At 47.1% G+C, this 15,040-nt stretch overlaps 1 protein-coding gene across 6 annotated transcripts in view; it reads right to left on the reverse strand.

The window, feature by feature from the left end:
- The window catches only part of LOC126996425 (trichohyalin-like), a 54,970-nt gene that overhangs the window by 35,516 nt on the left and 4,414 nt on the right, over positions 1-15,040 (reverse strand). For all 6 annotated transcript variants that reach the window (XR_007751158.1, XM_050856844.1, XM_050856843.1 and 3 more), the window contains exons 2-3: positions 6,713-10,327; positions 4,982-5,193 (exon numbers count right to left, since the gene is read on the reverse strand). Coding sequence is in view for 5 of the 6 variants with exons in the window: in XM_050856844.1 (XP_050712801.1) it covers positions 4,982-5,193; positions 6,713-10,230 (3,730 nt within the window). In the remaining variant the exon portion in view is untranslated. The remainder of the gene's footprint in view (positions 1-4,981; positions 5,194-6,712; positions 10,328-15,040) is intronic.

The following is a 15,040-nucleotide window of genomic DNA, read 5'->3' on the forward strand; positions in this document are numbered from 1 at the left end:
TCACGGAACTCCTTTCAAAAGTTTACGTTAGTTTCTTTTCATTCACTTCACAAATAAACACAATTTTCTTTTTTGCCCGTTTCTTGCACCACTGTTCTCTCCGTTTTCTTTCACACTTATTTCAACGCGTCACTTTAGCAGTATTTTTTTCATCCTGTTGAGTGTGTAGTTATTTATTCACGTAAGAGTAATCGTTGGTGTGTGTGTGTGTGTGTGTGTGTGTGTGTGTGTGTCCGCGCGCGCGTATAGTGAGTGAAGGCCCGTGGAGTGTAAAATTGGCTATCACCATCAGACGGAGTGCAAGGAACGCGGAGGAAGGGAAAAGAAGGAAAAGAAAATGGAAAAGAAAAGGAAGGAAAGGAGCAGGCAAAAGATGTAGGTGACGAAAAGGGAACGAAAGGTTTAGGAAAAGGGAAAGGAAAGCGAACAAGAGAAATTAGAAAGGAAGAATGAAAAAGAGGAGGCAGAGGAGCATGGAAGAAGTGTCAAGAGATGATTAGTTGAAACGTAAGAAGAGAAAAGAAAAAAGGAGAAAAGAGGAGGAAGAGGAGGAGGATAAATAAAAAAATAAGGAGGAAAACGAGAAAAAGAGTGAAAAACGAAGAAAAAACAATGCTGAAAAAGATGAACACCAGTACCCCCGAGACACACAGGTGAGGTGAGGTGAGGTGAGGTGCAGCCTACGGAGGTGAGGAGGATGTACTGAGGGGAAGAGGATCTGGCAGCGCCCCCTACGTGGTCCCTTTCCGGTAGGGGGAAGGTGCGGCGCCCCCTTCTCTCTCTGTCTCTCTCTCTCTCTGTTGTGTAAGTCTCTTTTTTATAAATTTACAAGTATCTAGAAATTTCTGGTGTGTGTGTGTGTGTGTGTGTGTGTGTGTGTGTGTGTGTGTGTGTGTGTGTGTTTACGTGTGTGGGTGTGCGCGCGCGTATACCATTTAGTCCGTCAGGCAATCTTAGGTGCTGAAAATGTGTAATTTTAGACCGGACTCTAAGCTTGGCAGGACGGCAGGCAGACCCACACCCACCCCGCCCCACTCTAACTAACCCCGCCCTTACCGCCCACCAACTCTGACGTGAGTGGGAGAATGGGAGAACGGGTTGGACGGGAAGAAGGATAGTTCCCCATATAAGCATCCATGCCCCGTTTTCTTTAGTGGAGCGCATGCCCACCTCGACGCTTCTTACATAAGGCGGGAAAAGGGTTGGACGGGAAGAAGGATAGTCCCCCATATAAGCCTCCACGCCCCGTTTTCTTTAGTGGAGCGCATGCCCACCGCGACGCTTCTTACATAACGCGCGAGAATAATGCTCTGTGAACCTTTTGGACTCTTGGTGGGTCCGTACAGTGGGTTCTGGTCTCTCCCGCGCCTACAGATCCGGTAAACAGCCTCAACTGCCTCCGGGAAATGCACTAGGCGGTTGTTGGTTCCCTGTAAACACTCACGCACGTCATTTGTTTTATTTCACTTTGCGTCACCCCTCGACTCATCTTCCCACAGTTTATTTTTATTCTACATGTCATGTTTTCACCCTGCCAGTCACATTTCCAGCCTGTCAGTCTTGCTTCCTGCCTGCCATTCACCTTTATTTTGGACTCATCTCGTCATCCTTTCACTCTGTCATTAACATCTCACTCTTCCAGTCACCAGTTTTCACATTGCCAGTTATCTTTCTACCTTGCCACTCATCTCTTGTCACTCTGCCAGTCATTTATCACCCTGTCTTTCCTCCTTTCCTCCCTGGCAGTCACCGTTTCACTCTGTCAATAATAATTTCACTCTTCCAGTCCCCAGTTTTCACATTATCAGTTATCTTTCTACCCTGCCACTCACCTCTCTTCACTCCGCCAGTCACTTCCCACCCTGTCTTTCCTCCTGCCCTCCCTGACAGTCACCTTTCAACCCTACTAGTCACCATTTTTCATCCTTTCAGACACCTTTTCACTCTGCCAGTCAACTTCTATCCTCCGAACCAGGAACTATTACACCTTGTCCTTCACCGTTTTTTCCCTGTCTCTCACCTTTCCACCTTGCCAGACATTTTTTTTTTCTCACCCTTGCAGTATGCCAACGCTGCGTGGACCATGTGTGTGTGTGTGTGTGTGTGTGTGTGTGTGTGTGTGTGTGTGTGTGAGTTCCCCGTCTTCGTGCGCAGTGCTAACCAATCTCCGCGTGTGTTTCCTCTTCATAAACATTCATATCCTCTCAGCGTTTCCTCTTCATAAACATTCATATCCTCTCATCGTTTCCTCTTCGTAAACATTCATTCGTGTACTTCCTCACTCCTTATGTATCTGATGAGCCTGTTTACGCGCTCTAAAGATCTCTCACTAGAACATATAAGTTAAAGATTTCTGATAACGTTTATAGCTGATTTATCTTACACAGTTTTGCGTTGTTCAATTAACCGAGAAATTATGCATTGTTCATCGAAGGAAAATGCCCGAAGTTAAGCGACGGTGCTTCCTCTTGGGTATATTAAAGAACCATGATCAGGGTTTTACCATTTTCTGCTTCATTATTGACAAGAGGATTAAATTCACTTCCACGAAAAGTCTCCCGCCAATAAACGTCGCTCATGCATAATGTTGGAGCACTTTTATGACGTGAAAAGTTTAGCGTTCATCTGGGACCTAGAGACTGACCACCTACTGAAAAAACAGAGGCTTCACGTACAATAGTTTAATACTCGTAAAACATCGCAAAGAGAACGTTTCCTTACTGCACATCATTGATAATACAACATAGGCAAGCGTACTCGCAATGTAGAAACTGATGCTTTAAAACGATAGCCAATAGAGTTATATACCAAGAGAAGAAAAGAGGAAAGTCGAGCGGTGGTGAGCGAAGAAGGGACGGGCCGAGGGAGGCAGAGAGAGATGGCGGGCACACGGCAAGTAATACAGTCATTATTTTGGTCCCACGGAGGTGCTGTTTCTCTCTCGTGACGTCAGGGGAATGACAGTGAGAGGCGGACGGTCTTAACTATGCTTAGAGGGGAGGGAAAAAAGGGGAAGGAGGAGATTTAGGAAGGAAAAGAAGGAAAGGGAGATATGGCGGATGGGGCTGAATGGGAAAAAGATTGAGAGAGGAAAGGAGGAGCGATGGTAGAGAAACAGAGAGCCTGCGTTAGCTGAAGGGAGTTTAAGGAAAGGGAAATCGAAAAGGGAGAAGGGGGAATGTGGAGAGGGAGATTCAGGGGAGTGAGATGAGTGGAGGGAGCAGTTGGCAAGGTGATGGTGGATTGGTAAAGGTGGAGAAGGAAGTGAAAATGGGGTGGATGAGGAGGAGGAAGAAGAGAAGGAGGGAGAGGAAGAGAAAATGAGAAGGAGGAAGAGGAGGAGGAGGAGAAGGAGGACGAAGAGGTAAGAGAAAAACAGAAAAATGAGGGTGATAAGGAGAAGGAAGAAGAGGAGGGAGGGAGAGAAAAAGAAAAAAAAGAGAGAAGGAGGAGGAGGAGGAGGAGGAGAAGGAGGACGAAGAGGTAAGAGAAAAACAGAAAAATGAGGGTGATAAGGAGAAGGAGGAAGAAGAGGGGGAGGAAAAGAAAATGAAAAAAATGAAGAGGAGGAGGAGGAGGAGGAGGAGGAAGAGGTAAGGAAAAATGATAAAAAATGTGTGGACGTGTGGGCGGGGGGTTGGCAGCGGAAGGTCAGGGACGGAATGGGATGGGGGGAATGGAAAGGGGGGGGGGAGGGGAGGCAACAGGAAGCTGACGTCATTAGGTCGCCTTGAGATGAAAGAGGAAGATTTATGCATTGCTCTGAGGCGGGAAACATGGTAAATGCTCCCTAAGTGCCCCCGGCGGCCCTCCAATCCTTCGGCTGCAAAACAGGAAGACGGGAAAACGGTTCGCAAAGTCACCTAATTCATTTTTTTTACTGCAAAGGAGACAGCTCAAGGGCTTAAAAAAAAGGAAAACAATAATGAAAAAAAGCCCGCTACTTACTGCCCCTAAAAAGAGTGGAGAGGAGCGGCCGAAAGAGAAGTCAATTTCGGGAGGAGAGGTGTCCTGATACCCTCCTTTCAGTATATAATCAAAGAAAGGCGAAAGTTACTTGTGTGCTTTCTTCACCGCCAACACTTTTATCACGTTTACGACTCTTGGTTAGATGTACATTTATTTAAGCCTTGTTTTGGGGATATTATGGAAAGGACCTCAATTTCGGGTTAATGTAAACGTGAATAAAAGGAATCTGTTTGCCAGTCTTATCTTCTTTTTTCTCTTGTTTCCTCCCTTTTCTATTCTTTTCTGTTCTCTTCCCCGATATCCCAGCATCCCTGTGGTTCCCTCTCGATCTCAAGTTCCTTCATCATGCTCCAGGAACTAACACATACGCACTTACAGACAGACAGACCCCCCCCCCCCCACACACACACACAAACACACACATCCCTCTTAGGTTGGGTCGTTCCTGCGTAATCCTGCGAAAAGTTCAGTGTAGCGTCGCACCTCCCCCGCCCGCTTATGGAAAAGTTTCGGTTACGCACGCCAAGTTTCGATAACTCAATAAATATTAGACATCTTCTCCTCCTCCCCCATCTGCTCCTCCTCCTTCTCCTCTTCCTTTGTCCCGCATCTCAACCTTTTAGCGACTTTACACATTCCTGAGCTGCCCATATTTTTATCCTTTTTCTCGTTATATTGGAATTTGATTTTGTTCCTTTCAAGATCCATTACCTGTGAAGTTTCCAGGCTAACGGATGACTTGTTTAACGAATCAGGGGTAGCTATACATATTTTAGTAATATGTAAAATAGGTGAACGAAAAAAAAGTCATATGAAATTTCTCTTGGGTCAAAAAGGGCGGTGTATCTTATGTAACGTTAGAGAGTCATTGATTTAGTAACGCCCGGCTCACTTTTCATCCCCCTATCATGAAATTATGAGTCACGGCCTCCATCACCGCGCCACACAACTCATGGGCAAGACAGGAAAGTTATTAGGAAAAGGTAGAACATTTGTCGTGTGTGGTACTTACAGTCGAGCTGGGCGTTCCTGTCCCTCACATCCTGCTGAAGGAGCGACAGTTTCTCCTGCAGCTCCTCCGAGTTGTTGAGAGTTTCCTGGGCGCCCTTGAGCGTCTCCAGCGTCTGTGCGAGCTGGGTCACCTCCTCCTGCTTCGCCGCCAGCGACAGCGTCAGTTCGTCGATTTGTTTCTGGTAGCGTTCCTCCTGCGCCCCGAGTTCCTTCCTGTCGGGAGAAAAGAGCACTCACTGTACATCCCTAGGTCGGCAATGTCAGACACTTCCATCCCTCACATCAACTATTTCCAAAGGCCGAAAAGAAGATTAATGGAGCTTTCCTGAGTGTTGTTCCAGGTTCACGGTACAGAAGAAGGGTTGAGCTACCAAAAGGGTCATAAAACTACCCCTGCAAATGCCCAAAACTCCTATGAAAGCCTTGTCAACTGTGTGTGTGCTTGGGCACCGAAATGTTTAAGAGTACGGCCGCTACTAGTCTCTCGAGGCAATTTAAAGGTGTCGGTGCCAGAAGGAAATAACGTTTTCAAAAGGGCTGCATGATTATATTATTTAAATACCAGTCTAAATGTAAATTATGAAGGAAATTATGTTGGCAAAATGTCTAAAAATCTGTTCTGAAAAAAGTAGGTCATTCCATGTTATTAATCACTGCAGCCTGAGCCAGAATTATGGTGTAAAATAAAAATTCCTCTTATCCGTGTATATCCCGACAATAGCTTGGGATTTAGATAAGAGAGCGATTTTAATAAGAGAATTTCAGCAAGAAAAAGAACCTTAACACCGCCGTGCATAATCAGTCGCGAATTACTTTTTTGGCAGAATATTGTTGTTTGACTTTTTATAGAAGCATATCACCACTATACATAAAAAGTCTGATGAAAAATGAGTAAGTTCATTAACATTATTTATCTCGTTAATGACGGAGGGCGGTAAAGAGCAGCGGTGGCGGTGGTAAAGAACAGCAATTGTTAATAGACAGTTTGATAGACTGATAGTTAATAAATTGTTAATAGACTTATAGACGAGAAAAAAGAGTGACGTTACGCTTGTGGCGCAAAACAAAAGATCCATAACTGGAGAGTGTTCGTGCCGCCCGCTGCACACAGCAAAAGGTTCGCAACAATCACTTGAAGTTTTGATCCCGAGACCGAAATTTCTCAAATGAAACTGAGCCCCCAAAATATGGGAGAGACAAGGCAAGACATGGACTGCCAAACTCTGAAAGCTCCTAAAACTGAAACTTATGCTCTTCCCCAATCCCAGGCGGACCCACAGTCAACTCCGAAACAGTAGGAAGTAGGAAGTTTTGAGGTTTGGATTTCAAGCCTCTTTAAACCCGTGAAAAATCTTCGCAGGAAATATAAATCACTTTTAACGAACAACGGAAACCGAGTATAGGCAAAAATAGAGTTCATTATATTTATATCTATATTATCCCGAAATTGACCTCTCTTTCGGCCACCTCTTTTGATTCTTTTTTTTTTTAGGAGCAGCGAGTAGCGGGCTTTTTTTTTTATTATTGTTTCCTTTTTTGTGCCCTGTGAGCTGCTGTCTCCTAAAAAAAAAAAAAATCAAGGAGGACGAAGGAACACTGTAGTCAAACACACGAAGAACTATAGGAAGAAGAGAATTAGAGAAAGTACATTGTGTATGGAGAAGCAAGTCGAGAATGCTGTGCGATAGTTGAGACCCTTAATCCACAATGTTATTTCTAGCCCCACAGTTACCTGGTGTGCTCTTTCAGGTCTCGTTGGCTTACTCGAGGCTCAAGGTCCTCCTCCGTCTGGCAGAGCTTCGAGTTGGTCTCCGCCGCCTCGGTCTGAAGCTCCACACACTTGGTCTCTGCCGTCGCTGTCTGAGTCTCCACACTGTTGCTTTCCACGGTAAGTTCGCTCAACCCTTTATTGCCTGTGATGCTCTTTTCTGTGTCTTTTATCTCGTTTGCTGTATCGTTTTCGCGGTTTGTTTTGTTATGCGCATTTTCTAAGTTACCTGAGTTTTGCGAGTCCTTGCTCTTGGTCCCTTTTGATCTGTAGTCAGTCCCTTTGGTTGAGTTTGCTGCGTCTCCCGCCAGCCGCCTCGCACCTTCCTCGCCCTCTTTTCGCGTCCGACTCACACTCCGTTTAGTGGAGAGTTTCCTCCTTGGTGACGCGTGAGCTTTGGCGTCGTCTCCCTCCGCTACTGGCTTAACGCTTTCACGCATGCCGCCGTGAGAACGTGATCCTTCTTGCAGCCTGGAGGAGGATCTGGACCGTCGCTGAGGCTTCTGCTCCGAGGCCACAGCCATGCCCTCTCCAGCTCGCTTTATTTCACTCAGCGTCACGGACCTGGTCATCCTTCGCTCAGGTCCACGAGACTTGGATCTCTGCCTCAGCGGGGCAGTAACGAGCGAGGGGCTATTGTCTTCACAACCTTCTGACTTTTTATTTGGTCCTTCCATCGCCCCTCCCCCACTCGCTGCCTGTCCTTGAGTGTTGGTCGGTGGCTCATCAGATCTGGCCGCGTCACTTGAGCCATCCACTCTTGACACCAGCGACCTGCTTCTCGGAGCCCTTCTCCATGGAATGACGACTTCCTCGTCCTCTCCATCGTAACTCTCGTTTCCGTTGGCTACAAGGGGAGTCTCAACGCCCGTTTGGTCCGGAGAAAGACCCTTAGTACGGCGAGAGGAAGAGGAGCGAGACCGGACCCTCTCCGTCACTCCTTTCTTCCCCTCATTCTCTGGGTTGGTCGCAAGCTCGTTCCTGCTTTCGTTGCCCTCAGATGGCATCCGTCTTCTTGGCAGCCTGTCGGAAGTCCTCTCCCTCCTCAGCTCCCTAGAGGTCGATACAGATCTTGGTCTCTCCTTGCAATGTTCTCTCTCCCGCCGCTTCGACCGCCCAGCCTCACGGGACAAAATTTCAACAGATGACCTTTTTTCCGCCTCTTCTCCGTTGGCGAGAGAACTGCGTCGCAGCGGTATTCGGAACACTACATGGGTTGCTTCCTCGCTTTCTTTACCATCATCTCTCACTGCAGAAGGCTTGTTCTTTTCACTGAGTGCAGCAGAGTTTTTCTTGTAAATTTCTTTAGTATCGTTTCCCTGAGATATGACCTCCTTCTTGGCCACAGTGACCGCCAGTGACCCAGCGTCTGCCTGTTTGGACACGGCCATTCCTCCTGGCGCTTTTACATAAGCTGCCACTGGAGGGACTAATGGGACCTTTTCCTTTCTTATTACTTCCTTTGAGTCCGGATTGGTAGGTTCTTTAGGGGATCCCATAGTCTTCTTTCTGTTACTTATATCGTGAGGGTTTTCCGATCGGTCTCTTTTTGAAGAAGAGTTTTCTTCCGCTGCTTTTCCAGCTTCAGCATTCAGGCCTTTGGAATGCATCTCATCTCCAGGCGTTGTCTTCGTTTCACTGATTGACACGGAGAAGTGAATCTTTCTTTCTTCATTCACTGGTGTCAGCGAGGAAGACCGTCTGTGAGTGGTGCTGTGACTATGCTGCCGCTCACACGTGACCTCCGGGGCGGAGTGGCGCGTTGGTCGCGTGGCGGTGACGTTAGTCTGCTGCTGTTCCTTTGGGCTGCTGGGCGTGCTGTTGGGCCTGTTGCTGGGCAGCGCACGACTCGGCTTACAACTCCCATCGAGGGTTTTTTCGCTGGCAACGGGTGACTGCCCGTCGCTGTCGTTTTCGGGGATTGACTCTAGGGAGTGCATCGACGATATGGAGTGGCGGGCCTTTCCGACAGTGGGTGAGACGCTGCGCTGGGAACCAGGACTGCTGCCTCCTTCAGGCTTCACCTCGGCTGATGTACTGAGTCTGGGTGGCGGCGGTGAGGAGCAGCCTAGTGCAAGCTTTCCTGGTGGTGAGGATGCCGTGGCTCTGCCTGAAGAAGGGCTCGTCGGTGGATCGATTTCCCTGCGAGTGATTGGTGGAGAAAACGTCGCCAACTTTGACGTGTAATATGTCGTGGGCCGCATCCAAACGTTGGCATCGCAGGGACCTGGTGGCGGCGCCTGCTCCGGCAACACGTGCCTCAAGGGGAGCGGCGAGGATGGCGGAGTCTTGATGTTGTCAGCGTCAGCATAGGTGACTGCGCCCCCCGGAGAGGGTGGAGAGTTAATGGGAGAGTGAGAACCCGCTCTGCGTGACCCCATCGACGGATTTGTTTTGATGTTTGTTCTCACGGGCTTCCGTCCAGCAGTTGGCGAGGACGTAAGTTTGCCGCCAGTGCCCATTCGGGGCCCCGGGGGAGTGCGTCGTCCAGAGGGAGATATCGGACGAGCTGTGAGGCTGGAGAGGCTGGAAGTGGAGCTGGAGGGAGTGGAAAGCATTGAGGTTCGGCCGTCGGGAGACGTGGGTCGTGAAGGCAAGTTATTGACATTTTGGTGTGTCGAAATCATTTGCGAGAACAGGCCCGGCGAGGCGGGCGGCGTCACCATGCCGGGGGAGGGCGTGAGGCGACTCTCGTCCCTCTCGCCGCTTGGTTCCGTCGACGAAGCATGGAAGGAAGTGATGGTGGTTGTGGTTGCCAAAGGTCCCCGCGGGGCCACAATTCGTGGGTTTAGTGGTGGCTTCATCATTAGCGTGGTGGGACTTTCTGAACCACGGGATCTGCCTCTACCCGTATAAGGCTGAGTGTTTCTCCTTAACGACAAGTCTTCTCCGTTCCTCGGGTCTTGCAGGCCAGCCTTCGACAGTGCTGCAGTTGACTGAACTCCAAGCGGATACTTTTTATCATGCTTCCGTTCCTCGACAGCTTCAGATTCTGTATGCAACTCTCCTTCTTGAGACGATGTTAATGAATCTTTAAAACCAGATGACTCGGTAGAGTCTGATGATTTAAGGTCATCCCGGGAACGACTGTCAGCGACCTCAAGGCGGCAAGGTGAGGTAGGACGAGCCGCGTCCTCGGAGCTGCTGCTGTTGCCGGCCGGTCCAGGGGACGAAGCAACCTCTTCGCTCTCGACGGGGCCGCTGTCCTGCCGCGATGACTGTTCATGGTCGCTCCAGTCTCCTGAGCCTTGTGAGTCGAGGCTCTGACTCTTCCTGGCGTTCTCGTTCCCTTCCTTCGCTCGCTCGATGGACTTACTCTTTCGGAACAACGATCTCGAGGCCTTGTCTTCCTTGCCCTTACGAACATTGACCTTAGCCTCCTCTTTGTTTGTCTTGTCTTTCTTTTTGTCCTTAGCACTGTCACTGTTCTTTTCCTTGTTGACAACTTTGTCCTTGCTTTTGGTTTTAAAGAAGCCGAACATAATGTGCACGTGACCCCCGGCTTAGTCAGGTGTGCGGAGGCCGTGGACGGCCGTCGTTGCCTGCCAAAAGTTCACCTCAGGACACGCCGCCGCCGCTCTGTGTCAGCGTATCAGGAAAAAATTATGAAAATGAATATAACACTGAATAAAAAGGTCAAGATCAAAGAAAAACAAATCCGCTATGTTTTTTTATGGATTAATTCGCAATCTTAGCACGCCGAAGCATCAGCAGCCATGCGTCGATCGTATCATGGTACATAACTCCCTCCCACCCACCAAGCAGTCACACGTCAACCCCCAACCCAGATCACTCACCCACCCACTCACCCACCACTCACCCCGATAACGAAACGAAGCATAATAAAGAACGCCGAGACTATGAACATCAGACAAAAAAGCAGTAAAGAAAAAAACTACACATCTGCATTTTCAAATTAAGAACACGGGAACAATATGAAAGTTTACAAACAGCCAAGAAAAAAAAATGCAACTGAACGGTAGATGATGATTAATAAACGAAAAGCTTCCAGAGAAACGATAAACACCGAACACACACACACACACACACACACACACACACACACACACACACACACACACACACACACACACACACACACACACACACACACACACACACACACACACACACAAACACACACACACGCACACACACAGAGACACACACACACACGTCACCGGCCAGATATTGAGGAATGAAAAAGAATCTTGGCCAAATTTAGACTTTCGACGAGTGATTGGTGGAAGGGAAGGAGAGCTGATGAGAGAGAGAAGCAGGAGGAAGAGTAGAGAGAGAGAGAGAGAGAGAGAGAGAGAGAGAGAGAGAGAGAGAGTAAGCTCAAGAATATTTACAGAGTTTCCTTCCCTCCCCTTCCTCTTCCTTTCCTCTGTTGACTTTTTATTTCCCATCTCCCAGTTTATTATCTCTCTCTCTCTCTCTCTCTCTCTATTCTCTGCACCCTATCCTCATCCATTCTCTCTCCATTCCCTCCCCCTCCTCCTCCTTTTCCTTCTCTTCCCTTCTATCATCCTCCTCCTCCTCGTCTTCCTCTCTTCTCCTCTCCCTCCTCCTCCTCCTCCTCCTCCTCCTCCTCGCTTTTTTTTGTTGGCTTCGTGACGCCACTAAACCAACCACGTGCTGTATCCACCCTCCTCCTTCTTCTCCTCCTCCTCCTCTTCCTCCTCCTCCTCCTTCCTCTTCACCATCTCCAGATAACACAGTCGCCAAGGTGACATTAAGCTATTTCCTTGTGTGTGTGTGTGTGTGTGTGTGTGTGTGTGTGTGTGTGTGTGTGTGTGTGTGTGTGTTTTAGAGTTACGTGACTTGCGAGCAGGTGTTACTAATGAACCGGAAACACATGTGAAGCTTACTGGCCTAACTTTTTGACGCGATACAAGTGTGACAAGTTGTATTTGGGGGGGGGGGGGAGTCGAGGATACGCGCGCTTGTGACTCCCTTACTCTTTTTTTTTTCCTACTTCTTTTCCCATTTTCACCATTTTTTTGTGTGTTTTATTTTCTACTGTTGTGTTTCTCTCCTTTACCCGAGTCGTTTATATTATGCTCCAGTCTTATTTCCAACTTCTTTCTTCTTTATTCACTACATTTCTGATTTTCCTTTTTTTTTTCTCTGATTTTATTGCTAGTTTTTTCCTTGTTTTCGTTTCTATCCCTCCCGTTTTCCTTCCGTTTTCTGTAATGACGATTCGGACGAGCAAGGATGTGAGTCTGCGATTAGCCCTAAGAGATATGTACTAATAGTGTGTGGGTGTATGCAATCTCTCTCTCTCTCTCTCTCTCTCTCTCTCTCTCTCTCTCTCTCTCTCTCTCTCTCTCTCTCTCTCTCTCTCTCTCTCTCTCTCTCTCGACAAAGTATTGACAGCAAAACAAACAGACGCGTGAATGAGTGACAGAGAGAGAGAGAGAGAGAGAGAGAGAGAGAGAGAGAGAGAGAGAGAAAGGCGGCCAGACGGACAGGTGCTTAATTGAAATGGACAGTACACGAACATAAAAAAATCAAATAACGAAGAGAAAAAGAAAAATCCAGCCATTGAAAAGTTTGTGGATATGACTTTTGCATTACGTCATATCCAAAACAAGAATGCATTGAGTGCGTGAGTGAGTGAATGGCTGAGTGCGTGAGGGCTTGTGATTCCGGGCATGAGTTAGATAATCACACCGTCAGAGTAGCAATGATGAGTATACTCCTACTTTCCTTCTACTCCTATGGTCCTTTTCCCCCATCTACACCTTCTCCACTAACCCAGTCTAAACCATACCTTCGTTTTACTCTACCCCTGATTAAATAGAAAACGGAACTGGTGGAGAGAATATATATGGGTGACTAAGCGAATGACTGTGCGTGCTGTGAGATATTAATAAAACAAAAAGCAGAATCTACGGTAATATAACACGTGAATGAATTAGTGATTGAGTGCATAAGGCAGAGGATCAGGTGACAGGTGTTGGGAGGTGCGTGCCATTAAGGTGACAGTCATCAGATATCAATAAATAGACAAGCCGGAGTTAGGACAGATGGGTGAGTGAGCGAGTGAGTGTGTGAGTGAGTGAGTGAGTGAATGAGGAAATGCAAGGCCGCCAGCTCATGCCCAGTTTAGTCAGCGTGATAATTAGATCAGCATACTATTCTTGAGAGAGAGAGAGAGAGAGAGAGAGAGAGAGAGAGAGAGAGAGAGAGGCAATAATGACAATGTGGAATGTGGTGTGAGGATTTCAAAGCTTAATAATTCACTCCGGCTGTTAAGCAGAAACGATTTTTTTATTAATTTTTATATACAAGTTAATTCAGTGTCCTGCCTTTATGGGGAAGAATGCATCACGTCATATCAAGGGAGGAGGAAGAGGAGGAGGAGGAAGCGGAAAAGGATTAGGAGGGGAAGGACAGAGAGGAAGAGAAACCAAAAATGATCTAAGCAGAGAAGAGAGAAGAGAGAAACATAACGAAAAGGAGAAGTGAGGAAGAAGATAAAATAAGGAAAACCGAGACCATGAGGAAATGTAAAAAAAAAAAGTGAATATTAAAATGAGGAGGCGGAGGAGGAGGATGAGAGGCGGCTTGGATATAAAAAAAGGAGGAAAGAGAAAGGAGAAAAAAACAGGGGTAAAAGGAGAAGCCGGGCCATGTTACAGCGGGAAGAAGATGACCAGGAGAACTCAGGAGGAGGAGGAGAAAGAAGGAGAAAGAGGAAGGAAAAGAAGAGGATACTATTGGAAAATGACTGAAGATGAACAGAACTAAGGAGGAGGAGGAGGAAGAAGAAAGAGAAAGAGAAAGGAAAGGAAGAGGATACTGATGGAAAATGACTGAAGATGAACAGGAGAACTAAAGAAGAGGAGAAAGAAGGAAAAAGAGGAAGGAAAGGAAGAGGAAACTGATAAAAAATGATTGAAGATGAACAGAACTAATGAGGAGGAGGAGGAAGAAGAAGGAGAAAGAGAAAGGAAAGGAAGGGAAGGCTAATGAAAAATGACATTCTAGTTTGAGGGCTCCTGAGGCAAATCTTCCCTCCAAAAAGAGAAGAGGATTAGGCGCCAGGTAATTGCATGAAAGGAGCGCTTAATGTAGGAGCAAGGGGCGAGGTGGATGGATAGGGCGATGGAAATGAGCCTTTGACGTCGAGACAGGTGAATTTCCTCTCCCAATATCTCTCAGTGTATAATCATGTACTTTATCTCATCTGTTTGATCTATTACCGTATAGGAAGCGCTAGCCCACAAAAACGCTATCTATTAACTCCTATCAATCCTTATATCTCTACGTCTCTTTATCTCTTGCTCTATACACTCCTCTATCTCTCTTCTCTTTTAGCGGTGGGAAGAAAGACAGAAAGGTGAGGATGGAGAGAATGAAATGAAGGGATGTCAAGGTTGGCTATTTCAGGGGTTTCGTGTCCCCCTTCGAGCCCCGGTAATTGCTTGGCGAGAGAAAAGCCAATCATTGGAGGAACTTGTGATCACAGGAAAGCCAAGAGATGCAACATGTCATTCTCTGTCTGTCTTTCTGTCTCTGTCTGTCTGTCTGTCTGTCTGTCTCTCTCTCTCTCTCTCTCTCTCTCTCTCTCTCTCTCGTTTAGATCGTTTAGTTAATCATTCCTCTGCGTATTTTTTTTTTACCTCCTTTTCCTTAACTTTTAGGCGAGAAGAAAATTAAGTTCTTATATGTATGTGAAAAGAAGAACTATTATTATTCAAAGAGTTCAATAATCACAAAACTCTGCACAGGTTTAAATTTTGCTTGCACTCAGGCATCCTTTCCTTCCCTTCCCTTGTTGCTCTTAACTCCCCTCCCTCCCTCCTGGGCATTCTTTTCTCTCTCTCTGATCAGATAATCTCCCTTCTCTTCCGAGGTAATGCCGCTTTTCCTGTTCCTTCCCTTCCCCTTCTCTTCCTCTTTCCCGTCCACGGTCCTTCGTCCAACAGCTCCCACGCTTACATTTTTCCTTTCAAGCAATCTCTTCTTTCAAACAACCGCGGCTGTTCCTCGTACTGGCACCGTAATACTGTTGAGCGTGTCTTCCCATGCTATATCAAACGCCTAAGGCCCTTGAGTAGTGTAAAGGTTTCAGGAGAGAACTTTATTTAACGTAACTGCAACTCGTGCTCTGAAATTTGTCTCTTCAGGTGTCCCTCGCTGACGTAAATTTTTGGGTTTGCGTTTTGGGTGGAAGATTTCGTTACTTTGGTTGTCTGTCTTATGGTGTACCCTGCCCAAGCCTGTATATTTCCTTTCTCAGTTGTGGTTGTTAAGTTTCCCTCCCATTATTTCGAC

The sequence above is a fragment of the Eriocheir sinensis genome, chromosome 10 (assembly GCF_024679095.1).
Source record: "Eriocheir sinensis breed Jianghai 21 chromosome 10, ASM2467909v1, whole genome shotgun sequence".
NCBI classification, from domain to species: domain Eukaryota; kingdom Metazoa; phylum Arthropoda; class Malacostraca; order Decapoda; family Varunidae; genus Eriocheir; species Eriocheir sinensis.